The sequence below is a fragment of the Capra hircus genome, chromosome 16, assembly GCF_001704415.2.
Source record: "Capra hircus breed San Clemente chromosome 16, ASM170441v1, whole genome shotgun sequence".
Lineage (NCBI taxonomy): Eukaryota > Metazoa > Chordata > Mammalia > Artiodactyla > Bovidae > Capra > Capra hircus.
This window is the reverse complement of record NC_030823.1, coordinates 26,589,060-26,616,039: the sequence shown is the minus strand read 5'-3', so window position 1 is coordinate 26,616,039 and position 26,980 is coordinate 26,589,060. Positions and strand designations below refer to the sequence as shown.

At 38.6% G+C, this 26,980-nt stretch overlaps 1 protein-coding gene across 1 annotated transcript in view; it reads right to left on the bottom strand.

Annotated features, from left to right (window-relative positions):
- DNAH14 (dynein axonemal heavy chain 14) overlaps nt 1-16,039 on the bottom strand; it is a 398,456-nt gene extending 382,417 nt beyond the window's left edge. The window contains exons 1-4 of the mRNA XM_018059938.1: nt 15,944-16,039; nt 15,202-15,302; nt 10,322-10,483; nt 2,948-3,075 (exon numbers count right to left, since the gene is read on the bottom strand). Of these exons, the coding sequence (XP_017915427.1) occupies nt 2,948-3,075; nt 10,322-10,483; nt 15,202-15,302; nt 15,944-16,039 (487 nt within the window). The remainder of the gene's footprint in view (nt 1-2,947; nt 3,076-10,321; nt 10,484-15,201; nt 15,303-15,943) is intronic.

Here is a 26,980-nt window from a genome sequence, read left to right as displayed (position 1 = left end):
TATCAAGTTCAAAACACTAAAGAACAATGTAACAATATATTCAATACTAAGAATTCATAATGCATAGCAACAGTGATTGTATTTGTTGCAGTAAGATCCACTACTAGCTGTCTAAATACATTACAATTTACATTTAAATTGTGGTTTAAATTTAAACCGCAATTTTAGTGGTTTAAAGCCACCCACATTTCTGTGGGTCAGGAGTCTGGATATGGCTTAACTCCGTCCTCTATTAGTCTGCAATCAAGGTATTAGCTGGGGTTGGATTCTCATTTGGAGGTTCAGATGGGAAAGGATCAGCTTCCAGACTGTTGGTATAGAATTCATTTCCTTATAGCTATGGAAGTCATAGCAGCTTACTTCTTCAAAACCAGAAGAGGAGAGAGACTCATGAAGTCTGCTAGCAAGAGGGTTACATAATGTAATATAATCACAGGAGGAACAGCCCATTGCCTTTTTCATATTTTACTGATTAGAAGCAGTCACAGGTCCTGCCCACACTCAAGGGGAAAGGATTAGACAAGAGCATGAATACTACTACATCCATGCAAGTTTTGTCCAGTCTCAGGCATCTGCAATTTTGAGGATTTTCTTTTTAAAAAAATGAAGCCTATGTAAGTGAGAGACTCTGAAGTCTAAACTTCAATAGTTTTATGATAAATCTTCCTTGGACCATAGTATTTCAGTGAAAAACAGAAGAGTGTACTTTGCCCTATAAAACTTAAATATTAATACAAATAAATATTTCATGTATGGAGAAGCACAAACTGGAAAATGTTAGTGGAAGAAAATCTGTTTAAAATTAAGTTGGACAAAGGCATAACATAATTATATATGATGATACCATCAAGTTTTAATAAAAGAATAAACAACCACACTAAATTCCAGTTGAGCTATTTCAAATCCTTAAAGATGATGCTGTGAAAGTGCTACACTCAATATGCCAGCAAATTTGGAAAACTCAGCAGTGGACCCAGGACTGGAAAAGGTCAGTTTTCATTCCAATCCCAAAGAAAGGCAATGCCAAAGAATGCTCAAACTACTGCACAATTGCACTCATCTCAATGCTAGTAAATAAATGCTCAAAATTCTCCAAGCCAGGTTTCAGCAGTACGTGAACGGTGAACTTCCAGATGTTCAAGCTGGTTTTAGAAAAGGCAGAGGACCCAGAGATCAAATTGCCAACATCTGCTGGATCATGGAAAAAGCAAGAGAGTTCCAGAAAAATACCTATTTCTGCTTTACTGACTATGCCAAAGCCTTTGACTGTGTGGATCACAATAAACTGTGGAAAATTCTGAAAGAGATGGGAATACCAGACCACCTTACCTGCCTCTTGAGAAACCTGTATGCAGGTCAGGAAGCAACAGTTAGAACTGGACATGGAACAACAAACTGGTTCCAAATAGGAAAAGGAGTACATCAAGGCTGTATATTGTCACCCTCCTTATTTAACTTATATGCAGAGTACATCATGAGAAATGCTGGGCTAGAAGAAACACAAGCTGGAATCAAGATTGCCGGAAGAAATATCAATAACCTCAGATATGCAGATGACACCACCCTTATGGCAGACAGTGAAGAGGAACTAAAAAGCCTCTTGATGAAAGTGAAAGAGGAGAGTGAAAAAGTTGGCTTAAAGCTCAACATTCAGAAAGAGAAAATCATGGCATCTGGTCCCATCACTTCATGGCAAATAGATGGGGAAACAGTGGAAACAGTGGCAAGCTTTATTTTTTGGGCTCCAAAATCACTGCAGATGTTGATTGCAGCCATGAAATTAAAAGACGCTTACTCCTTGGAAGGAAAGTTATGAGCAACCTAGATAGCATATTCAAAAGCAGAGTTATTACTTTGCCAACAAAGGTCTGTCTAGTCAAGTCTATGGTTTATCCAGCAGTCATGTATGGATGTGAGAGTTGGACTGTGAAGAAAGCTGAGCACCAAAGAATTGATGCTTTTGAACTGTGGTGTTGGAGAAGACTCTTGCGAGTCCCTTGGACTCCAGGGAGATCCAACCAGTCCATTCTAAAGGAGATCAGTCCTGGGATTTCTTTGGAAGGAATAATGCTAAAGCTGAAACTCCAGTACTTTGGCCACCTCATGCGAAGAGTTGACTCATTGGAAAAGACTCTGATGCTGGGAGGGATTGGGGGCAGGAGGAGAAGGGGACAACAGAGGATGAGATGGCTGGATGGCATCACCGACTCGTTGGACATGAGTCTGAGTGAACTCCGGGAGTTGGTGATGGGCAGGGAGGCCTGGTGTGCTCCAATTCATGGGGTCGCAAAGAGTCAGACACAACTGAGCGACTGAACTGAACTGAACTGATAGTTACACATCAAAACCTTCAGAGACTATTCTTAATTAACAACATAGTCATTGAACAGTCTGTCAATTTTTTAATCTAGTGATATTTTTGGTTTTCAAACAGAATTCTCAAACATTTTAGGAATTATTTTAAAAGAACTTTAAAATTTATATTCAAAATTTAAAAATTCTTTAAGCAACCAAACACATAAAATTCAGTAAAACTGTTTCTTCTAAAATCTGTGTTAGACTTCTCTGGTGATCCAGTGGTGAAGAAATCAGCCTGCGCATTCAGGAGACACAGGTTTGATTCCTGGTCTGGAAAGATTCCACATGCTGCAGAGCAACTAAACCCACATTCCACAACTACTGAAGCCTGTGAGCCCTAGAGCCCATGCTCCACAACAGAGAAGCCGCTGCAATGAGAAGCCCACACTCGACAACAAAGAGGAGCCCCTGCTCACCACAACTAGAGAAAGCCTGCGAGCAGCAAGGAAGACCCAGGGCAGCCAAAGATAACTAAAATTTTAAAAACTAAATAAATAAAATAAAATGTGTCCAACATAAGCACACAAGACCACAGAGTAATTTTTTAAAGTGTAGTGTCTTCTAAACAAGCTGGATCAGTATCTCATACCTGTTCTATCATAGGATGCAAGTCTTTTTTTCCTAACTTTTGGACAACCATGAGTTTGATCTTTTTCCTTTGATTTCTCTTTCTTCTTACTGGGCAATGGTTCTGAAGTAAGTATATCTTGTTGAATTCTAATTGCTTGAAGGTAATCTGAAAATAATACCATTATTAATTGAATAATCTGCATGAGCTATAAATAATACCACATAATTCCACATACCAATCAATATAGCTGATCATTACATCATAGTATTTGAGAGCACACAGTGAGTCAAATTGCAACTTTACCGCTACCAGTTCTGTGATTTACCTTCTAATTATCAGTATGCTTTACTTTACTAACCTTTGAGTTGAAGATTGTTACTGTGAGAACCTCAGAGGTTTTTTACAAGGTTCAAATTATTATATTTAATATGCTCAAAGGACATAGTAAGTGGTTACTAAGGTAAATGTTAATGATCTTATTATTACAACAAACCTTTTAAATGTGAATCCTTCTGTGAAATAAATACATACAAAATCCTTTTATTAACTGTAATTTAATAACTGAGCCTAAAAAATGTATAGATACAGATGCTGAAAAGTAACATAGGGCCTGGTGGCTCAGATGGTAAAAGAATCTACCTGCAATACAGGAGACCTGGGTTCAATCCCAGGGTAGGGAAGATCCACTGGAGAAGGGAATGGCAACCTACTCTAGTTTTGTTATTTTCTAACACTGAATTAACATGCAACCACCTCAAGTACTGGCTGTTTATACACCACTACCTCGTATACCTCAAGATTAGAAAGTGGCTTGTTTTCCTCCTTGCTCCTCATTCACCACTGCCAAATCATTACAACTTGCCCTTAAAAAAAAAAAAAATCCTACTCCTCTGAAGCTCATGCCTTTTTGTTATATCATATTCTTCCATTTTTCATTGACATTCACCAATTGTCTGGTCACCCAATTAATCTGGAACCCTGGCCCCAGGGAGGGCTTACTTACTCCATATTAAATCTGTCGTCATTCTAGAAGATTTTTCTAGAGTTTTCTGGGGAAGAACTCTAGAAAAACTCAAGATTCTAGAGGCTTGCTCAGTCGTGTCCAGCTCTTTGTGACTCCATAGAGTGTAGCTCACCAGGCTCCTCTCTCCATGGGACTTTTCAGGCGAGAATACTGGAGTGGGTTGCCATTTCCTCCTCCAGGGGATCTTCCCTGACCAAGGAATTGAACTCACGTCTCTTACATCTTCTGCACTAGAGACAGATTCTTTACCACTGCACCACATGGGAAGCCCCCTAGAAACTTTACTCTTCGTGAATTAAGACCTATCTGACATCATGCTCCTATCTTCCAATTTCTAGACAATCTCTCATATCTTAGTTGAAGTTTGTCCACTTCAACTTACCACTATCAAGATTATATCCTAAAGCTTGCCATCACTGGTCTTTATCCTTCCAGCTTGCTTATTACTCCCAACATCACCATTCTTTTACCTCCTCAGTACTTCCAGTTCACTGTTCCATTACTTTTTTACAATCCATCAACCTTCTTTTTTTTTTTTTTTCACTTTTCTCTTTATCCAGCTGAGGTTATCTTTCAACAAAACTCTTGTCAATATCCTAAACTCTCCCTTTCTTTTGGTCTCTCCTATATGGCAAAACACCAGAGCTGGATGAACCCAACTCTATGTGCCCTCTGTGCGTATATCTGCACAGTTATTTTTCTGGTTAACTTACTCTTCTGGCTTTTCAACAGCTATTTCAGACTTTCTCCATGCTCCCTGAATCTCAAACCACTAAATTCCAATCTCCCAATTTCAACCAATCCCATGACAACACTTCCAAGGAACATAAAGGCGTCAGATGGGAACTCCTTCAAATAGCCATTGCCAAATAAGCCAAGCAGCAACACACATCTACACTAATGCTTTCCTCTTGCCCTCCTTACTAATAGAGATGTCTGTTTCTCCTCCTCCCAAAACCAATCATTTCCACCTTTTGTTAGACATATCCCCTCATGCCTACACTATTAACCATTCTTTTTTTCTTTTTCATATCCAAGCAGCTTCTCAATCTGTTAATTGCCTTTCTTCACAGTCAAAATTCTGGAAAGAGTTGCATACAATCTCTATTCTATTTCTTCATCTACTATGCACTTTTTAATCCATTCCAGTCTGGCTTTGGAACTCCACTAAAACAATATTCAAGTGAACATATTCTTCAGGTCAGTAAAGTCAATGGACACTGTCTGAGCTTATTTTACTAGATTTACCAGTGTTATTTGACAGTTTAGACCACGTCTTCCTTCTTATAGAGGTATAATTGACAAATAACATTAGTTTCAGGTGTACAACATAGTGTCTCAGTATTTGTATATATTGCAAAATTATCACCATAGTAATTCTAGTTACCATCCATCACCACACATAGTTACAAATTTTTCTCTTTACATGAAAAGTTTTAAAATTTACTCTTATTAACAATGGTTACTATTGTTAATAATAGTAATGTTGTAAATGACAGATCTTCCATTTATGATGGCAAAATGTCCTGGTAAACCCACAGTAAGTTGAAAGTATCGTTAAGTTGAAAATGCACTTAACACACCTAAGCTACCAAACATCAAAGCTTATCTTAGCCTACCTTGGAGTGCCCAGAACGTTTACATTAGCCAATAGTTGGGAAAAATCATCTAACATAAAGCTTATTTTAAAATAAATGTGAATAATTTATGTACTTTATTGAATACTGTATTGAGAGTGAAAAACAGAATGGCTGTATGGGTACAGTATGGTTATAAATGTGTTGGTTGCTTACCTCATGGCTGTGTGGTTGACTGGGAACTGTGTCTTGCTGCTGCTGCCCAGCATTATAAAAGAATATTGTACTATATTTTGCTAGCCCAGGAAAAGATCAAAATCCAAAGACTGGATATGCACCAGTTTTCCATTATAAAATCAAAAAACTCTAAGTTGAATCATCCTTAAGTTGGGGACTGTCTGTACATCCCTATGCATTATCTATTTTATGACTGAAAGTCTGTTCCTTTTGAACACTTTCACCCATTTTGCCCATCCCCCATCCCCTGTCTCTGGCAACCACCAATCCGTTCTCTCTATCCATGAGTTTGGGGTTTTTTTCCCCCATATATAAGTGAGCCCACACAGTTTTTGTCTTTCTGTCTGACTTATCTCACTTAACACAATGCTGTAAAGTCCATCTATGTTGCCCTAAATGGCAAGATTTCCTTTTTTATGGCTAATATCCCAGTATTTATACCACATTTTCTTGATCAATTCATCTGTCAACAGACACTTAGGTTGTTTTCATGTCTATACTACAGAAAATAATGTTGCAATGAACATGGGGGATGCATATATCATTTCAAGTTAGAGTTTTCATATCCTTCAGATAAAAATCAAGAAGTGTAATTGCTGGATCATATAGTAATTCTATTCTTAGTTTGAAGAAAACTGTTTTCCTCAAGTTTTCCGAAGTGGTTATACTAATTCACATTCCTACAAACAGTACACAAGGGTTCCCTTTTCTCCACATCCTTGCAAACACTCTTATTTCTTGTCTTTTTCATAACAGCCATTCTGACAGGTGTGATGATTATCTCTTTGTGATTTTGATTTGCATTTCTCTGATGATTAGTGATGCTGAGCCCCTTTTCATGTACCTGTTGGCCATCTGTATTTCTTCTTTGAAAAAATGTCTATTCACATCTTCTGCCCATATTTTAATCAGGTTGCTTGTTTTTTTGTTATTGAGTTGCATGAGCTCTTTATATATTTTGGATATTAGCCTCTTATCAGATATATGATTTGCAAGTTATCAGATATATGATTATTTACTACCATTTGGTAGAATGTCCTTTCATTTTCTGGATAGTTTCCTTTGGTGTGCAGAAACTAGTTTTATGTAGTCCCACTTGTTTATTCTTGTTTGTTGTCTTTGCTTTTGGTGTCAAATTCATGAAAACTGTCACCAAGACCAATGTCAAAGAGTTTTACATCGGTCTCCTTCTAGGAGTTTTATTGCTTTCAGGTATTATGTTCTGCAACAACAACATTATTTTCAAGTCTTGAAACCATTTTTTGTTAATTTTTGTGTATTGAATAACAGATGTCTATTTTTACTCTTTGAAAATTGGCTATCCAGTTTCCCCAACACCATTTATTAAAGAGACTGTCCTTTCCACATTGAATATTCTTGGCTATTTTGTCAAATTATTGGCCATTTATACATTATCTTATTTCAGCTTCATTCTTCACTCTCAAGATTGCTTTAGCTATTTGAGGTCTACTGTGTGGCTCCATACAAATTTTAGGATTGTTTTTTCTATTTCTGTGAAAAATGTCATTAGAATTTTGATAGGGTTTGCATTAAATCTGTAAATTGCTTCAGGTAGTATGGACATTTTAACAATATTAATTCTTCTAATCCACAACCAGAAATTATCTTTCCATTAATTTGTATCTTCCTCAGTTTCTATCATCAGTGTCCTACAGTTCTCAGTGTACAGGTATTTCATCTCCTTGGGTAAATTTATTCCTTGTGTTGGTTAGTTGCTGACTAACCATGGTTAGTCCATGTCTGACTCTGCGACCCCATGGACTGCAGCACACCAGGTTTTTCTGTCTTTCACTATCTCCTGGAGTTTTTGCAGACTCATGCCCATTGAGGCAGTGATGCCATCCAACCATCTCATCCTCTGTCATCTCTTTCTCCTCCTGCCTTCAATCTTTCCCAGTATCAGGGTCTTTTCCAATGAGCTAGCTCTTCGCAGCAGGTGGACAAAGTACTGGAGCTTCAGCCTCAGCATCAGTCTTTCCAATGAATATTCAGGGTAGATTTCTTTTAGTTTGACTGGTTTGATCTCCTTGCAGTCCAAGGGACCCTAAAGAGCCTTTTCCAGCACCACATTTCGAAAGCATCAAATCTTCGGAACTCAGTCTTCTTTATGGTCCAACTCTCACATCTGTACATACCAGTGGAAAAACCATAGCTTTGATGAGATGGACATTTTTGTTTATGATAGGTAAGCTTTAAGCTTGTAGCATATTTATGTGCTGACAGAAAAGAGCCAATAGAAAGGAAGATGAGAGAGAAGATAATAGATGGACCCCAAGTTCCTGAGGGCATGGCAGAAAAGGAGCTCCAAACAGAGGTGGTAGGAATAACCTTAAAGGACAGAAGGCACAATTATTCCCTGAGACAAATTCTGCAGGTGAAAACTGGGGAGCTGCAAGTTAGACAAGTTTCCATTTGATTACTTCTATCTTCAATTTTTACTTTTTATAAAGTAGAGGCATAATCAAGTAATTCAGGCTCATGGTTAAATTGCAACAGCTTAAATAGATGTTGTATGTAATAGCAAGGAGAGTTAAAAAGAGACATAAAATAACGAAAGACAGAACTGAGTGCCCCATTGATACTGGGAACCATGAAATTGGAAAAAGAACCAATCAATGTGATTATGTAAGTGCTCTGCAAAATAGGCTTACCAAGTTGGTAACCAAGCAAAATTGACAATTACATGGTGGAGTTTGCTTTTGTTGTTCAATCACCCAGTTGTGTCCTACTCTTTGCAACCCCATGGACTGCAGCATGCCAGGCCTCCCTGTCCCTAACCATTGCCCAAAGTTTGCCCAAGTTCATGTCCACTGCATCAGTGAGGCCATCCAGACATCTCATCCTCTGATGCCCTCTTCTCCTTCTGCCCTCAATCCTTCCCAGCATCAGGGACTTTTCCAATGAGTGGGCTGTTCACATCAGATGACCAAAATACTGGAGTTTCAGCTTCAGCATCAGTCCTTCCAACAAGTATTCAGGGTTGATTTCCCTTAAGATTGACTGGTTTGATCTCCATGCTGTCCAAGGGGCTTTTGGGAATCTTCTCCAGCAGCACAGTTCAAAGACATCAATTCTTTGGCGTTCTGCCTTCTTTACAGTCCAACTCTCACAACCGTACATGACCACTGGGAGGACCACAGTCTTGACTATACAGACCTTTGTTGGCAGAGTAATGTCTCTGCTTTTCAACACACTGTATAGGTTTTTCATAGCTTTCCTGACAAGAAGCAATTGTCTTCTGATTTCATGGCTGCAGTCACCATCCACAGTGATTTTAGAGCCCAAGAAGAGGGCCACTACTTCCACATTTTCCCCTTCTATTTGCCATGAATTAATGGGGCTGGTTGCCATGATCTTAGTTTTTTTTTTTTTAATATTTTGTTTACGCCAACTGTTTCCCTCTCTTCCTTCACGCACTTTAAGAGGCTCTTCAAGTTTCTCTTTGCTTTCAGCCATTAGAGTGGTATCATCCACATATCTGAGGTTGTTGATGTTTCTCCCACCTATTCCAGTTTGTAACTCATCCAGCCCGGCATTTCTCATGATGTGCTCAGCTTATAGGCTAAACAATCAGGGTGACAGCAGACAGCCCTATCGTACTCCTTTTTCAAACTTGAACCAATCAGTTGTTCCGTACAGTGTTCTAACTGTTGCTTCTAACTGTTGCTTAGAGTTTACATTTTGCCAATTCAGGTGCAGAGGAAAGAAATGGGAAAATGGAGTTGAAGTTACTGGTCACAGAGTGATCCAGGAAGAAGTGAAGAATGGAGACCAAAGCTGGATAGAAAAAAAAACTGTGGTTTCAAAAAAAATGTAAATTTTGGAAATGGTAGAATTTGGGATTGGAAGAAGGAAGGTAAACAAACAAACCAAAAAAATGGAGGTATGTGGAAGGAATAATCAAGACGCTGGTTGACAAGAGGAACAAAGAGGGGTTAACAACAAAGCTAGAAGGCACTAGGGATTTAAGGGAATATTGACCCCCTCCTTTAATGGTTATCTCACACACATCCCAAAGAAGGTGATGGCACCCCACTCCAGTACTCTTGCCTGGAAAATCCCATGGATGGAGGAGCCTGGTAGGCTGCAGTCCATGGGGTCACTAGAAGTCGGACACGACTGAGAGACTTCACTTTCACTTTTCACTTTCATGCTCTTGCCTGGAGAATCCCAGGGACGGGGGAGCCTGGTGGGCTGCCGTCTATGGGGTCGCACAGAGTCGGACACGACCGAAGTGACTTAGCAGCAGCAGCAGCATACACACACAAAATAAGATGATATGCATGACAGAGCAATGTAAATTGCTATAGAAATGTCAGATATTCTTGGTGGTAGCAGTGATATTATTGTTATTTTTATTATTATGCTTAGTGTTCTCTTTAAAAGGTAAGCTTTGTATTTCTTTTAATTTCTATAACTAATGGAATTAGTAAAGTATCAAACCTTGTACCATTTCAATATATTTTACTGGTTTACTTGATTTCATACTATGAAAACTTCTTTCTATCTCCACAAAAGCAAATAAAAGTCAACATGCCTGGAGTGTAATCTTGATAAATTTCTTCTACTTTCTCTGACTTCCAGGGTACAGAGATTGTTCCAAACGTTTTATGTTTCAGTGTCTCCTTTCCTGCTGGTCGATTCCCTGATGGTAGAATATCTTGAAAATAGTTTTCTTCTTCATGTTTTAAAACTCTAATGTGACAAAGAAAATAAGATACTATAGTTAACATTCTCTATAACTTAAATTTTAAATCTTTCTTCTCTACTTTACAGTGCAATAAAATATCTATCTTGTCAAACAAGTTTTGATAGTCACTTTGGAAAGCAGATCTGAAACATGGAGAGTCTGGTTAAATGCTAAAAAGTCTAACTGATATTACTAAAATTTTAAAGCTGAAAGGGACTTAAGAATCGTCATCTAATTTTATTTTAAATAATAAAGAAATGTTACCCATTTCCTGTGCCTCTGATATGACACACATAAATATTTATCTGAAATTTTATACTTCATTATTAAAGATAAGTACAATGATGGATGACAATAATCAAAAAGCAACAAGATAAAAGGAATGTTACCCAATTAAGTTGGTGGCAGGGTGAGGTCAGAATACAGTTTTCTGAAATTCAATCCTTACATAATTACCCTCCTGTATATACATATAAAAAAAAACTACAGCAACCACCACCAACAACCCATATCAAGATTAAAGCCAAAATCTTTTCACATTGCTTTAGCTGTTTACTTTGTAAATGTTGGGAAAATGTATTCATAGGAACAGAATCCAAAATGACTGCAATACCTACAGCTACATACCATATTTTGGAAAAGCAGAGAAATTTCAGGGTTCTGTAACTTCAAACATATACTTCTCAGAAGAAAAGATACCCTTATTAGGTATATTAAACAAAAATACTTAATCACATGAATAATAAGGTAATACTTCTCTTCAAAGACAAATAAAGCATTTCTTTGAACCTGTTCATGGATGGAAAACTTTATTAGGTATTCCTAACTCTTTTTTCTTTGAGGACTTTGTGACTGCCATTCGGTTTGGACAGCAAGGAGATCCAATCAGTCCATCCTAAAGGAAATCAGTCCTGAATATTCACTGAAAGGACTGATGTTGAAACTGAAACTCCAATACTTTGGCCGCCTGATGCAACGAACTGACTCATAGGAAAAGACCCTGATGCTGGGAAAGACTGAGGGCAGAAGGAGAAGGGGATGACAGATGATGAGATAGATGGTTGGATGGCATCACTGACTTAACGGACATGAGTTTGAGTAAACTCCAGGAGTTGGTGATGGACAAGGAGACCTGGCGTGCTGCAGTCCATGGGGTCACAAAGAGTCAGACATGACTGAGCAACTGAACTGAACTGAACTGATTCGGTTTATAAACACCTTGAACAGTTTCCTTGTCATTATAATGACTATCCCCGTAACTTTTCCATATCCTTTGTTCTTTTTTTTTTTTTCTTCCTGAATCATTTACCATTTTCTTAGCAATCAGTTCAGTTCAGTTCAGTTCAGTCGCTCAGTCATGTCTGACTCTTTGCGACCCCATGAATAGCAGCACGCCAGGCCTCCCTGTCCATCACCATCTCCCGGAGTTCACTCAGACTCGCGTCCATCGAGTCCGTGATGCCATCCAGCCATCTCATCCTCTGTCATTCCTTTCTCCTCCTGCCCCCAATCCCTCTCAGCATCAGAGTCTTTTCCAATGAGTCAACTCTTCGCATGAGGTGGTCAAAGTACTGGAGTTTCAGCTTTGGCATCATTCCTTCCAAAGAAATCCCAGGGTTGATCTCCTTCAGAATGGACTGGTTGGATCTCCTTGCAGTCCAAGGGACTCGCAAGAGTCTTCTCCAACACCACAGTTCAAAAGCATCAATTCTTCGGCACTCAGCTTTCTTCACAGTCCAACTCTCACATCCATACATGATCACTGGAAAAACCATAGCCATGACTAGACAGACCTTAGTCAGCAAAGTAATGTCTCTGCTTTAGAATATACTATCTATGTTGGTCATAACTTTTCTTCCAAGGAGTAAGCGTCTTTTAATATCATGGCTGCAGTCACCATCTGCAGTGATTTTGGAGCCCCCCAAAATAAAGTCTGACACTGTTTCCACTGTCTCCCTATCTATTTCTCATGAAGTGATGGGACCAGATGCCATGATCTTCGTTTTCTGAATGTTGAGCTTTAAGCCAACTTTTTCACTCTCCACTTTCACTTTCATCAAGAGGGTTTTTAGCTCCTCTTCACTTTCTGCCATAAGGGTGGTGTCATCTGCATATCTGAGGTTATTGATATTTCTCCTGGCAATCTTGATTCCAGCTTGTGCTTCTTCCAGCCCAGCACTTCTCATGATGTACTCTGCATACAAGTTAAATAAGCAGGGTGACAATATACAGCCTTGATGTACTCCTTTTCCTATTTGGAACCAGTTTGTTGTTCCATGTCCAGTTCTAACTGTTGCTTCCTGACCTGCATATAGGTTTCTTAAGAGGCAGGTCAGCTGGTCTGGTATTCCCATCTCTTTCAGAATTTTCCACAGTTTATTGTGATCCACACAGTCAAAGGCTTTGGCATAGTCAATAAAGCAGAAATTGATGTTTTTCTTAGCAATCAGTTCAGTTCAGTCACTCAGTCGTGTCCGACTTTTTGCGACCCCATGAATCGCAGCACGCCAGGCCTCCCCGTTCATCACTATCTCCCAGAGTTCACTCAGACTCATGTCCATCGAGTCTGTGATGCCATCCAGCCATCTCATCCGTGGTCGTCCCTTTCTCCTACTGCCCCCAATCCCTCCCAGCATCAGAGTCTTTTCCAATGAGTCGACTCTTCACATGAGGTGGCCAAAGTACTGGAGTTTCAGCTTCAGCATCATTCCCTCCAAAGAAATCCCAGGGTTGATCTCCTTCAGAATGGACTGGTTGGATCCCCTTCTTAGCAATACTGAGGAGTTATTTTCACATTTTGGGTGGTAATCTTTGGTCATTTTATATGTATTAAAAGTATCTTCCACTTTGGACTTATCTTTGAACTCTTGACAAACAGAAGTTCTTAACTTTAAAATAATCTAATTAATCTGTATGTGATTTGCCTTAATTAAGAAATCTTTCCTTACTCCACAATAACAAAATTCTCATAAATTTTCTTAACAGCCTTACAGTTTTGCCTTTATAACTGATTTTTGGGTGAGGACAAATACAATTTCTGTACCCTCCAGATAAGGATATGTGATCAAACCCAGGTCTCCCGCATTGCAGGCAGATGCTTTACCGTCTGAGCCGCCAGGGAAGCCCGTGTGATCATTACAACACCATTACTGAACACCCCATCCTCTCCCTCACTGATCTGTACCAGTAAGTCTGTCATCAATCAAAATGTGTGTATAATTATTCATTCCTGGTTCTTTATTTTATTTGTTTATCCTCATTTCTATATCACACTACTTTATTTACTATAGTTTTGATAGCTTTAAATTGTCTTTTCCCCAAATTTTCCCAAATTGTCGTTTTCCAGAGAAAGTGCTCACATATTCTTGGCCCTTTGATTTTCTATATAAATTCTGTTGCACTCTCAATTTTGTAATTTTACTCATAAAGGTCAAATATGTTTTTTATTAGAGTATAACTGTTTTACAACATTGTGTCAGTTTCTGCTGTGTAACAAAGTAAATGAGCTACATCCTGCTAAGACAAGAGACTTAAGAAATGTGGGTGAGCTTGCTGGGAAGATTCCCCTGGAGGAGGGAATGGCAACCCACTCCAGTATTCATGCCTAGAGAATACCATGGACAGAGGAGCCTTGCAGGCTACAGCCCTTGGGGTCACACAGAGTCAGACACGACTGAAGCGACTTAGCACACACGCACACACACCTCCCTCTTGGGTCTCCTTCCCACCCCGCAATCCTACCCCTCTAGGTTGTCACAGAGCCCTCAGCTGAGCTCTCTGTGCTACACAGCAGCTTCCCCCTAGCTATCTGTTTTACACATGGTAGTGTATACATGTCAGTACTACTCTCCCAATTTGTCCCTTCCTCCCATGCCCACATGCCCATTCTCTACGTCTGTGTCTCTCTTCTTGCCCTGCAGACAGGTACATCTGTACCATTTTTATAGATTCCATATATATGTGTTAATATATATTTGTTTTTCTCCTTCTGACTTTACTTCATATGAAAGACTCTAGGTCCATCCACATCAACAAATGACCCATTTCATTTCTTTTTATGACTGATATCCCACTGTATATATGTACCAAATCTTCTTTATCCATTCATCTGTTGAGGGACATTTAGATTGCTTTTATGTCCTGGCTATTGTAAATAACGCTGCAATGAACACTGAGGTACAAGTGTCTTTTTGAATTATGGTTTCCTCAGGGTAAATGTCCAGTAGTGGGATTGTTGGGTCATATGGTAGTTCTATTTCTAGTTCTTTAAGGAACCTCCATATGTTCTCCATAGTGGCTATATCAATTTACATTCCCAGCAACAGAGCAAGAGGGCTCCCTTTTCTCCACATCCTCTCCAGCATTTATTGTTTGTAGATTTTTTGATGATGGCCATTCTGACTGGTGTGAGGTGATACCTCATTGTAGGTTTGATCTGCTTGTCTCTAATACTTAGAGATGTTGAGTATCTTCTCATGCAAACACATCATTTTTAAAAGAACTTTTTAGGTACCTTATTTTTTATTATTATTATGAATGATAGTTATGGTTTAATTATATTTTTCAATCCATTGCTGGACAATAGGAAAGCAATACACTTATAAATACTGATTTTAATCTAGCAGCCTTACTAATAAATTCATTTATTATAAAATTTTATAAATTATTTTGTACTTTATTTGTAGACAATCTATGAATAATTGCAGTTTCCAATCTTTCAAACCTTATAGCTTTCTTTCTTGGTCTTTTTTCTTTTCCTTCCTTAGGACCTTTACTAGAATGTTGAATAGAAATGGCAACAAAGCAGGCATTCCTGTCACTCCTCTGAATTTAAAAGGAACGCGTTTAACACTTGATCATTCAACATATGGTACTGCTCTTGGTTTTTGGTAAATGCCCTTAATCAAGTGGTTTCCTAAGAGTTTTTATCATTAACAGATATTAAATTTTATCAAATCTTTCTCTTTCATCTTTTAATTGGTATTGATAGATTTTCTTACATTGAAACTTGCATTTCTGAAATAAACTATACAATTTGATCTTGATGTATCATCCATTAATATACACTGCTTTAATTGGTAAGTTAATATTTTATTTAGGATTTTTTTGCTTCTGCGGTCATGCATGAAACTTATTTGTAGGATTATATAAACTGCCCTCAAAAACTGAGTTAGAGACTACTTTCTCTTTTTCTATTCTGTAGAATAAGTTGTATACAATTGGATTCACTCTTCTAGAAACTCAAAAACTCAATTTCTCTGGACCTGATGTGTGTGGTCCGTAGTAGTAGGAGAAAGAGGAATGGGAGTGGTGGTGATTCACTACTACTAATTCAACAATTTAAGTGGTAAAAAGAAAGCTCATCTTTCTATTATTTATTGAGACTATTTTAAATATTTACATTTCTCTTATAATTTTTATATTTTGTGTAAGCTTTCAATATTGCCACAAAATAGTTAATTTACTCTTATCTTTTCAATAGCAGATCTGTACTTAGCTCCCTTTTCTGATCTAGTATTAGTTACAAAGCCTCGGAATGACACTACTATACAGTGCGTCATTCACCCTACTCTCCCTAGATCTGGGTTTCAGGAGAGAACACGTCGTGAATGGTGCTTCCTGGGGTTGTGCAGTGTCACAACCCTGTCTGTTGGTGACTTCCCTTTCTTTCTCCTGGTTGATCTTATCAAATGATTGTCAATTTTATTGACAACTGGTGCTTTTGCTGGTTTTTCTTTGATTATCTTTGATATCTATTATGCTAATTTCTAATAATCTTTATCTTCTTCCTTCTGCCTTCTCAGGATTTATTCTGTTCTACATTCTTACCCCTAACTACTTAAAGTAGATTGTTAACTCATTAATTTTTTTAGCCCTTTTTGTCTTTTAATACACAGTTCTATGACTATGAGTTTCTCCCTAAACACACAATTTTTATATGTCTGACATAGTTACTAACGCAGTAGTTTAAGCTCCCTTCCGTTCTTCTTTTCTTCCTTCTATTACTATATTCAGTTCTAAGATTTTTTTCCTAATTTCCTTTAGAGGTCCTCCTTTCACCAACTAGTTGTTTAGAAAAGTATTTGTTTTTTCAGATATTATGTTTCATTTCCAAATGGTTTCTAGTTAAACTCTTATAACTAAGTTCTAATGTAATTAAAGAGTATGTAATGTATATTGATAATTTTTTTAAACAAGGTTTATGGTCTTAAATGGCACAGCATTACAACTGTTCCATATACCCTGAAATAGAAGGCATAACTTTTACTTTAAAAATTTTTTATCTGTTGTTATCCTTTTGCATTTTAGGATGCTTCCACACCGTGCATTTTAAAAAATTCAATTTGACATTTAAAAAGAAAATGTTTAATCCATTTGCATTTACTGTGATTACAGACATTTTGGGGATTTATTTCTACCATCTTATTTTGTTGTCTATGGATCCCTTTTCTTGTTGTTTCTCTATATTTTATCTCTATTTTTTTTTTCATTTTTTTTCAGGAAAATTTCCTCAACTTTACCTTTCACCTGTTCTCTTAAGCTTCACTTCTGCTATTATATAATTAAATTTTCAAAACTATTTTTATGCAAATGCTCCATTTTTTTATTCTCTAAATGTGAACTGTTTCTTCTGTTACTGTCCAATCATTTAATGATAGTTTTGTGGTGGTAGTTGTTGAAGTTTTCTTCTCCTTGTATTATGTATTTCCTCCAAGCTTCTTTGATTTGTTTCGGTCTCTAACATGCTATAAACAATCCCCAAATGATCACAGTTTGCTGGTTGTATAGGAGTCACCACTAAAATAACAATGAAACAACTCTTCATGCACTGGTGTTTTTCAACTGGTAGATTTGACTTTGGGGCAATCTGGGAATTCTGTTAAGCATTTCCTACTGACATTATCTACACATCTTTCCTTTTGGCTGGTCAATTTCCCAGCGAGTAATCTCTAGCTTTTAGCTGTGAGCTTTCTCAAAGTCAAACAAAAGAAGAAAACTAAAGATCTCTTTGATTTGAATACATTAATCTACTCTGAGCTGTTCTCAGATTTCTTCTGAGAATAAAGAAAGAAATAATCTTTTGGCTGTGAGAGGGGACGAAGGAGATACGTATTCTGATTGCTTCTTATACAAACCTTCAACTTACTGATTGCAGTCTCAGCTGCTCTGCACTTTCAGAGGTACATAATATCCTTAATTCCTAAGTTTGTGGGACTGGAGGGAATAGTGATGGAAGGGAGGAGATGGGGGAGGATGAATCAGCCTGTTTCTGGGCTACACCAACTGACACCTTAGGTTTATAATTTCCACTCTGCTAAATTAATAACTTATCCATGTATTTTCAAGCTTTCAAAATTTCACTGGTACTCCGGCTTACTTGTATCTCATCTCGAATTCTCTTATTCCGTACTATCATTTTAACAGGATTTTAGGAAAGAGAGCCATAAAAGCAAGGGTTCCAACCAATAATGTTTAAATATAACTCAGAAATATTTTCAAGATTTCTTTTCCATTATTGTTTTCTGAGTGTATGCTGATACACTCTGAGAAATGTGAAAAAACAGAAAAACACATGAATCGCCAACCTTTTCTCCATCTGCTCTCTGCTGCCCTCTTCTGCTCTGAGCTGTCATTTTCTATCCACAGTCCATATCTAGAACCAAACCACCTACTGCCTTCCTGGGATTTCTCAGTTGTTGATTAGTTTCTCATACCCATCAACCTCTTTTACACTTTTTGGCATATCCAAAGTTGGTCTGGGAGAAGGAGTCAGTGTTAATTTGCCTATCTTGTCAGAAAGGACTTCCTAAGAAACCAAGGTTTTCTACACGCCACAATCCTCATTCAATTCTCATGTGATATGTTATATTTTCCATTGTCAGAATGGCTTATCACTAGCCAGGTATGTTTGAGATTTTAATTCAATTATATCTTATTTTACCTTGGTTTTGAGTTTCCTTTATCCTTGTTCCTGTCTTTATTTACTGGTGTCAAATCATTGGGTCTGAATGTCTCCATATATTTTTCTGAACAAAACTATGAAGTGATGAGCTGAAAAAATACATTCACATTATTTTTAAAATATAAAAAATTATTTCACAGCTATTACTACTGATTCTCTAAACTATATATACATATATGTATGTATGTATATATATAGTTCCCAACTTTCCACTAGGCTTTATTAACTTAATACTCTCATTACCTTCAAGTGTTTCTTGTGTATAGTATAATTTTCAGAGCCTTCACTATGCTAGCTATCTTTCTCAGAGCAGTCCATATTGTCTAACTTCCTCTCTATGACAATTTTTTCCTTCTTACATTGATGTGTTTATACACATACAATTCTAATTGACCTTAACTTCTATACTAAATATAATAAGTTTTAAGATTATCTCCCCAAGAATAAATCATCAGAAAGAACTCAATGAAGTCAACAGAACTGGAAGCCTAAGACACTGAACTCATTCCACCATTCACTAAGTACTAAGGCCATATTCATGTACTACCAGCATTCCTCAGATAGAACAGAATAGAACAAAAAGAAATGGGTTTTGAAATATGCAAGACAGAGAGTCCCCTTCTGATTACTGAGGGAAATTTAACAAGATACAGAAAGTCTCAAAATAAAGTAAATTTTTCATGGAAGTAAATTCTAACTAAACAATTTAAGCCAAGAATAATTTTCTTAGCTTTTAGCTGTGAGTTTTTTCAGTCATTTAAATACATTAAGAAATGTATGGAGGTTCGGTGCATGAGACAGAGTGCTCAAGGCTGGTGCAGTGGGATGATCCTGAGGGATGGGACAGGGAGCAAGGTGGGAGGGGGATTCAGGATGGGGAACACATGCATACCCATGGCTAATTCATGTCAATGTATGGCAAAAAGCACTACAATATTGTTAAGTAATTAGTCTCTAATTAAAATAAATTAATTAATTAAAAAACTAAAAAGAGAGTTACCATATGACCCAGCCACTCCACTTCCGGGCATGTATCTGGAGAAAAACATGGTTCAAAAGCAAACATGCACCCCAGTGTTCACTGAAGCACGATTCACAATAGCCAAGATAGGAAACAACTTGAATGCCCATCGACAGATGAATGGACAAAGATGTGGCACATGGGCACAATGGGATGCTGCTGCTACACCACTTCAGTCGTGTCCGACTCTGTGCGACCCAGTGGACTGCAGCCCACCAGGCTCCTCCACCCATGGGACTTTCCAGGCAAGAGCACTGGAGTGAGGTGCCACTGCCTTCTCCAAACAGGATGCTACTCAGCCATAATAAAGAATGAACTAATTCCATTTACAGCAATATCGAGGGACTGGAAATTATCATACTAAGTACAACAAGTCAGAAAGAGAAAGACAAATACAACTATCACTGTATGTGGAAACTAAAATATGGCACAAATGAAGTTATTTGCAAACAGAAACAAACTCACAGACATGGAGAAGACCTGTAGTTACCAAGGTTGGGGAGAGTGGGAGAGGGGTGGACTGGAAGTTTGAGGTTAGGAGATGCAAACTATTATGTATAGAATAAAAAACATCCTACTGTATAACACAGGGGGCCATATTCAATATTCTGGGATAAACTATAATGCAAAGAATATAGAAAGGAATGTACATATTTGTATAACTGAGTCACTTCACTGAATAGCAGAAATTATAAAACACTGTATATCAACTATACTTCAATAAAAGTAAAATTAAAAAAAAATATGGTACTAACACAAAAACAGTAACTAATACAGTAACTAACATTAATTTCCAGTCCATCCATATTGCAGATCAATCAAACAGGATAGAGAGCCCAGATATGAACTCACACATATATAGTCAATCTATGACAAAGGCTTCCCTAGTAGCTCAGCTGGTAAAGAATCTTCCTGCAATGCAGGAGACCCCAGTTCTATTCCTGAGTCAGGCAGATCCCATGGAGAACAGATAGGTTACCCACTCCAGTATTCTTGGGCTTCCCTGGTGGCTCAGCTGGTAAAGAATCTGCCTGCAATGCAGGAGACCTGGGTTCAATCCCTGGGTTGGGAAGATCCCCTGGAGAAGGGAAAGGCTACCCACTCCAGTATTCTGGCCTGGAGAATTCCATGGACTGTATAGTACATGGGGTCACAAAGAGTCAACAAATCTATGACAAAGGAGACAAGAACATACAATGGAGAAAAAGACAGTCTCTTCAATAAGTGGTACTGCATAAACTAGACAGCCACATGTAAAAGAATGAAATCAGAACATTCTTTAACACCATATACAAAAATAAACTCAAAATGGATTAAACACCAAAATGTTAAGACCAGATACTATAAAACTCCTAGAGGAAAACACAGGCAGAACACTCTTTGACATAAAACACAGCAGTATGTTTTCGGATCCTGTCCTAAAGCAAAGGAAATTAATGCAAAAGTAAACAAATGGGACCTAATTAAAGCTTTAAAAGCTTTTGTGTAGTAAAGGAAATCACTGACAAAATGAAAGGACAGCCTACTGAATGGGAGAAAATATTTGCCAATGATATGACCGATAATGGGTTAATATCCAAAATACATAAACAGCTAATTCAACTCAATATAAAAAATCTGGTTTAAAAATGGACAGAAGGTATGAATAGACTCTATTCTAAAGAAGACAACACAGATGGCCAACAGGCACATGAAAATATGCTCAGCATCATTAATCAAACAGAGGAATGCAAATTCAAACCACACTGAGATATCACCTTAAACCTGTCATAATAGCTATCATAGAAAAGAACACAAATAACAAACATTGGCAAGGATAGAGAGAAAAGAGAACCCTCCGACACTGTTGGTAGGAAGTGTAAATTGGTGTACACACTGTGGAAAACAATAGAGAGGTTTTTTAAAAAACTAAAAATAGAACCACCCTCAGTTCAGTTCAGTTGCACAGTTGTGTCCAGCTCTTTGCTAGCCCATGGACTGCAGCATGCCAGGCTTCCTGTCTACCACCAACTCCCAGAGCTTACTCAATTATCAAACTCATGTCCACCCAGTTGGTGATGCCGCCCAACTATCTCATCCTCTGTCATCCTCCAACCAAAAAAAAAAAAAAACCTGTTAGAGTTAATAAATTCAGTAAAGCTGTAGGAATCAAAATCAACATTCAAAAATCAATTGCATTTCTATATACTAACAAAGAACTACACAAAAAGGAAATTAAGAAATCAATCACAGTTACAATAACACCAAAAAAGATTAATTCTGAAGAACAAATTTAACCAAGGAAATTAAAAGACCTGTACACTGAAAACTATGAGACACTGATGAAAGAAACTGAAGCAAAACACAAAATTATGGAAAGTTAGCTCATGCTCACATATTACAGTAACTAAGATTAAAATGCTCATACTTCCCAAAACAATCAAAAGATCCAATGCTATCCCTATCAAAATTCCAATAGCATTTTTCATAAAAATGGAAAAAAATGCTTTGCTTGGAACCACGAGAGACTCTCAATAATCAAAGCCATATTTGGAAAAAAGAATAAAGCTACAGGTATCACACTTTCTGACTTTAAGGTATATCTCAGAAATGTGCAGTCCTATGTCAGGAACCAGTCCAGAAATTCAAGAAGTCCTGTGTCAGGAACCGGGGCAGAGGCCAATGTGTTTCTTATTATTTCACCATAGTCTATTGTTGGCTGGCTTTGAAGATGGAAGGATTAGTTCAGTTAGAATTAATAAATGAATTCAGTAAAGTTGTAGGTTACAAAATCAATAAGAATTTGGCCAAGATGGCAGAGAAGGCAGACCCTGAGCTCACCTCCTCCTATGGGCACACAAAAATTACAAACAGAGCAATCACTGATGATAACTGGAATCTAGCAGAAAATACCTTTATCTTTAGTTGTGACTAAAGATAAAAACAAAAAAAAAGGAAGGGTACAGTTAAGCCTCAGACCCCTAGTGAGCAACTCACAAATTACAAATACAGAGGAGTGAGGGGTCCGTGCCCCACATCAGCGTCCCTAGTCCAGGGGTCCTGCATCAGGAACATGAGCCCCCAGAACATATGGCTTTGAAAGTCAGCAGAATTTACTTTCAGGACACCCAGAGGGCTGAGAGAAACAGGAACTCCACTCTTAATGGGTGCACATAAAAGCTCACATGCTCTGGGACTCAGGGCGAAAGAAGTAAGTTGAAAGGAACCTGGGTCCCACCTTATTTGATGATTCTGGAGAACATTCCAGAAAAGCAGGAGGCAACTGGAGCTCATCCTGGGGACACAGACACTGGGAGCAGTCATTTTAGGGCACTTGTTCTATCATGAGAACAAGGACACTAGCAAGCACCATTTTGGAACTTCTCTCTAGCATATTAGAACTCACCCCCACCCACCTACCTGTCAGCACCAGTATTGGGATGCCTCAGGCCAAGTAACTAGCCCAAGTGGGAACAAAGCCCCACCAACCAGTAGACTGGCTGCTATAGGGGTGCTGAACTCACAGCTGCCCCAGGACAAGACCCTCTTACCAGAGACCCTGGAACCCAGCTCCCACTCACCAGGAGACCAGCACCAGCCCCAGGACCTCCTGGGCCCTGTCCCCTCCCACTAGTGGGGACAGGGTGGAGTACTCTACTCCCAGGGCCCTATAGCCAGAGACTCCAGATTCCAGCACTGCCCACCAGAGGGCAGCCAGCCCCAAGGCCAGCCTACATACACCAGTAAACCAGCACTAGCTCTGAGACCTCCGGGCCCTCAGCTCCCCCTATGGTAGGCCAAAATACCAGCTCCAAACCCTGGACTCTGGACTCTGTAGCCACAGACCTTAAGCTCTAGCACTGCCCATCAGAGGGCCAGCACTAGTCCTGTACCAGCCTCACGTGCCAGTTGGCTAGCATCCGCTCCAGGACCACTGTGGTTTCACAGCCTGCCATGGCAGGACCTAGACTACCCTGCCAGCAGGCTAATTCCAGCCCTAAGACACCCTGGATCCCTCAGCCAGCTGTGTCAGGAACGAGCCCCAACCACCAAGTCAACAGTAGCTCCGGGACACTTTGGTTCCTTCAGTCAGTGGCCCCAGGATCCAATCCCACCTCCTAGCAGGTTGACACCAGCTTCACGTCTGCCAGGACTCTATAGACAGCCACCTTGTGACCCCACCCAACCCCATCAATCAGTAGCCAGCAACCTCTAGACAAGGCAGGGCCCGCCTGGCGACCAACCAGGTCGGGGGCCAGCCAGGCCTAGTAGACCACCCACAAGTGTCAATTCACCACAACATAAGGACTCAGGCTGCTCTCATATGGCACACCCCTAAACAATATAGCTCTTTGACTAGGGGGAATGCTCGGCTAGGATGCATAGGACATGCCTATAAACGGCCACTTTTCCAAAGTCAGGAAATGTAACAAACCTACAAAACACATGGAAATAAGAACAACAAGTTAGGCAAAATGAGAAAACAGAGAAACATGTTCTAAACAAGATAAAACTCCAGAAGAATTAAATGAAGTGAAGACAGACAATCTACTTGAGAAAGAGTTCAGGGTAGTGATTATAAAGATGATCAAAGAACTCAGGAGGATTTGGGATGAACAGTGTGAGATGTTTTTAACAAAGAGTTTAAAATAGAGAAGGACCAGAGATGAATAATACAGTGCTGAAATGCAAAATACACTAGAAGGAATGATCAGTAGACTAAATGATACAGAGGAACAGATCATGAGCTGGAAGACAGGTAGTGGAAGTAACTGAAAAGGAACAGAAAACAAAAGAAAGAAAAGATGACAATTTAAGAGACCTCTAGGCTTCCCTGGTGGCTCAGCTGATAAGAATCCTCCTGCAGTGTGGGAGACCTGGATTAAATCCCTGGGCTGGGAAGATCCCCTGGAGAAGGAAACAGCTACCCACTCCAGTATTCTGGCTGGGAGAATTTCATGGACAAAGGAGACTGGCAGGCTACAGTCCAGGGGGTCTCAAAGAGTTGGTCACAACTGAGCTACTTTCACTTTCACTGGGACATCAAACATACTAACATTCACATTATAGAGATCCCAGAAGGAGAAGAGAGAGAGAAGACATAGTAGCTGAAAACTTTCCTAACTTCAGAAAGGGCTTCCAGGTCCAGGAAGCATAGAGAGTCCCAAACAGGATCAACACAGAGAGGACCAATCAAGACACATGTAATTTAAATAGTAAAAATTAAAGAGACTATTACAAGCAGCAAGAAAAAGCAACAAGTTATGTACAAGGCGATAAGGCTCATAGCTAACTTTCAGCAGAAACTCTACAGGCCAGAAGAGAGTGGCATGTTATATCTAAAGTGATAAAAGGGGGAAAATAGTAATAATCTATTCAGTAAGGCTTTCATTCAGAGTTGATGGAAAGATTATGAGTTTTACATGTAAGCAAAAGCTAAAAGAGGTCATCACTACCAAACTAGCTGTACAAGAAATGTTAAAGGGATTTCTCTAAGTGAAAAAGAATAGACCACAACTAAAAACATGAAAATGACAAAAAAAAAAAAAAGACATGTCAAATCAGTGAGAAAAACTGATCTAGAATAAACATGGGAATAAAATGAAACTGAACATTTTCTCATTCACACCAAATATACAAACAAAATAAAAATTTAACTCCAGTGTAATTAAGTACTTAAACATCAAAATTAAAACTTCAAAATATATTTAATATTTCTCTGATGGGGGAAAGGAAAGATTTTTAAACAAGAGTGTATATAAAAGTTTATAAACTTAACTGTATTAAAATAAAGAATTTTTGATAAATCTCACTTTTAATAAAGTAAAGACAAGCTGTATACTGTGAAGTGATAGCTGCAAAATATATGTGGTACAGTCTCCAAAGATAACCACAATTCCTACACGCATGTCTATTTATCACAAGGTGGAGTCTATTTCTCCTTCTCTTGAAGCAGAGCTTATCTTAGTGATTTCTGCTGACCAACAGAGACCTGTTAAAATAACTTTATGCCAGTTCCAGGCCCAGCCCTTAAGAGTTCTGCCAGCTTCCCCTCTCCCTCTTGAAGCGAAGAACTGTGGGAAAAATCTACCTACTCTGCTGAGACTACGCATGCTCCAAGTCATCAGCCACATAGAAAAGTTCTGAACCACCAGACATGAGTGAAGATCTTTTGAACCTTCCAGCGCCACCCAGCCATCAAATAAATATAGTCAGATGAGTGACCCAGGGCCATATGAAACTACAAAAACACCCCTCTGAGCCTAGAGCCTAGAGAAATAATAAATCATTCTTGATTTAACCCAGTGAATTTTAGAGTGATTTGTTAAACAGCAATAAACAACTGAAGTGACATCTAACATATATATCACAAAAAAATTAGTCTCAAGAACAAAAAAGAACTACACTAAAAAAAAAAAACCTGACTAAAACAATTACACAGGCAAATGATATGTACAGGCATTTCACAGAAAAAGAAACAAACATAAGAAGTTATGTTCAATGTCATTAGTAATCAAGATCATGTAAATTAAGATCATAAGTCAACATTTCTGCAATTCAACTGGCAAAAGAAGTTTGACAACATCAAGCAGAGAGGATGTTAGAGATATTAGCAATATCTCTTAGATTGCTGGTAGGAGTATATAACCACTCCAGAAAAGTTTGGCATCTTTAAAAACTGAACATTACCCTACATCTCAGCAATTACATCCTAATACCTTCACTTTCACTTTTCACTTTCATGCATTGGAGAAGGAAATGGCAACCCACTCCACTGTTCTTGCCTGGAGAATCCCAGGGATGGCGGAGCCTGGTGGGCTGCCGTCTATGGGGTCGCACAGAGTCGGACACGACTGAAGTGACTTAGCAGCAGCAGCAGCAGCATACCTACAATGGGCTGGCTCCCCAAGTGGCGCTAGTGGTAAACAACCTGCCTGCCAATGCAGGAGACATAAGAGATGGGTTCAATCCTTGGGTCGGGACAATCCCCTGAAAGACAGCATGGCAACCCCTTCAAGTATTCTTGCCTGGAGAATCCCATGGACAGAGGAGCCTGGAGGACTATAGTCCACAGGGTCACAAAGAGCAGAGCATAACTGAAGCGACTTTAGCACACATGCACATACCTACAATGGACACAAGTTTGAGCAAAATTCAGGAGATAGGGAAGGAAAAGTAAGCCTGGCATGCTGCAGTCCATGGGGTTGCAAAGAGTCAGACATGATGAAGCGCTTGGCATGCACGCATACCTACATACACACACACACACACAAAATTTTTTTCACATGTGCAATAGAAGACATGTACAAATTCTTCCACAGTAGCCTTGAGAATAATATCTAAAAGCTGGAAACAACACTAAAAGCCCATCACTAAGAGAATAAACAAATTATGATCTAATAACACAATGAAATATCAATACTACAGTAAAAATAAAACAATTAACTTTGGTAAAATATCATTCTTAAGAGGAATTATTAGAAAACACACTCAGAATATTATTCTTTTTTGTAAACTTCAAAAACAGTTAAGCTAAGA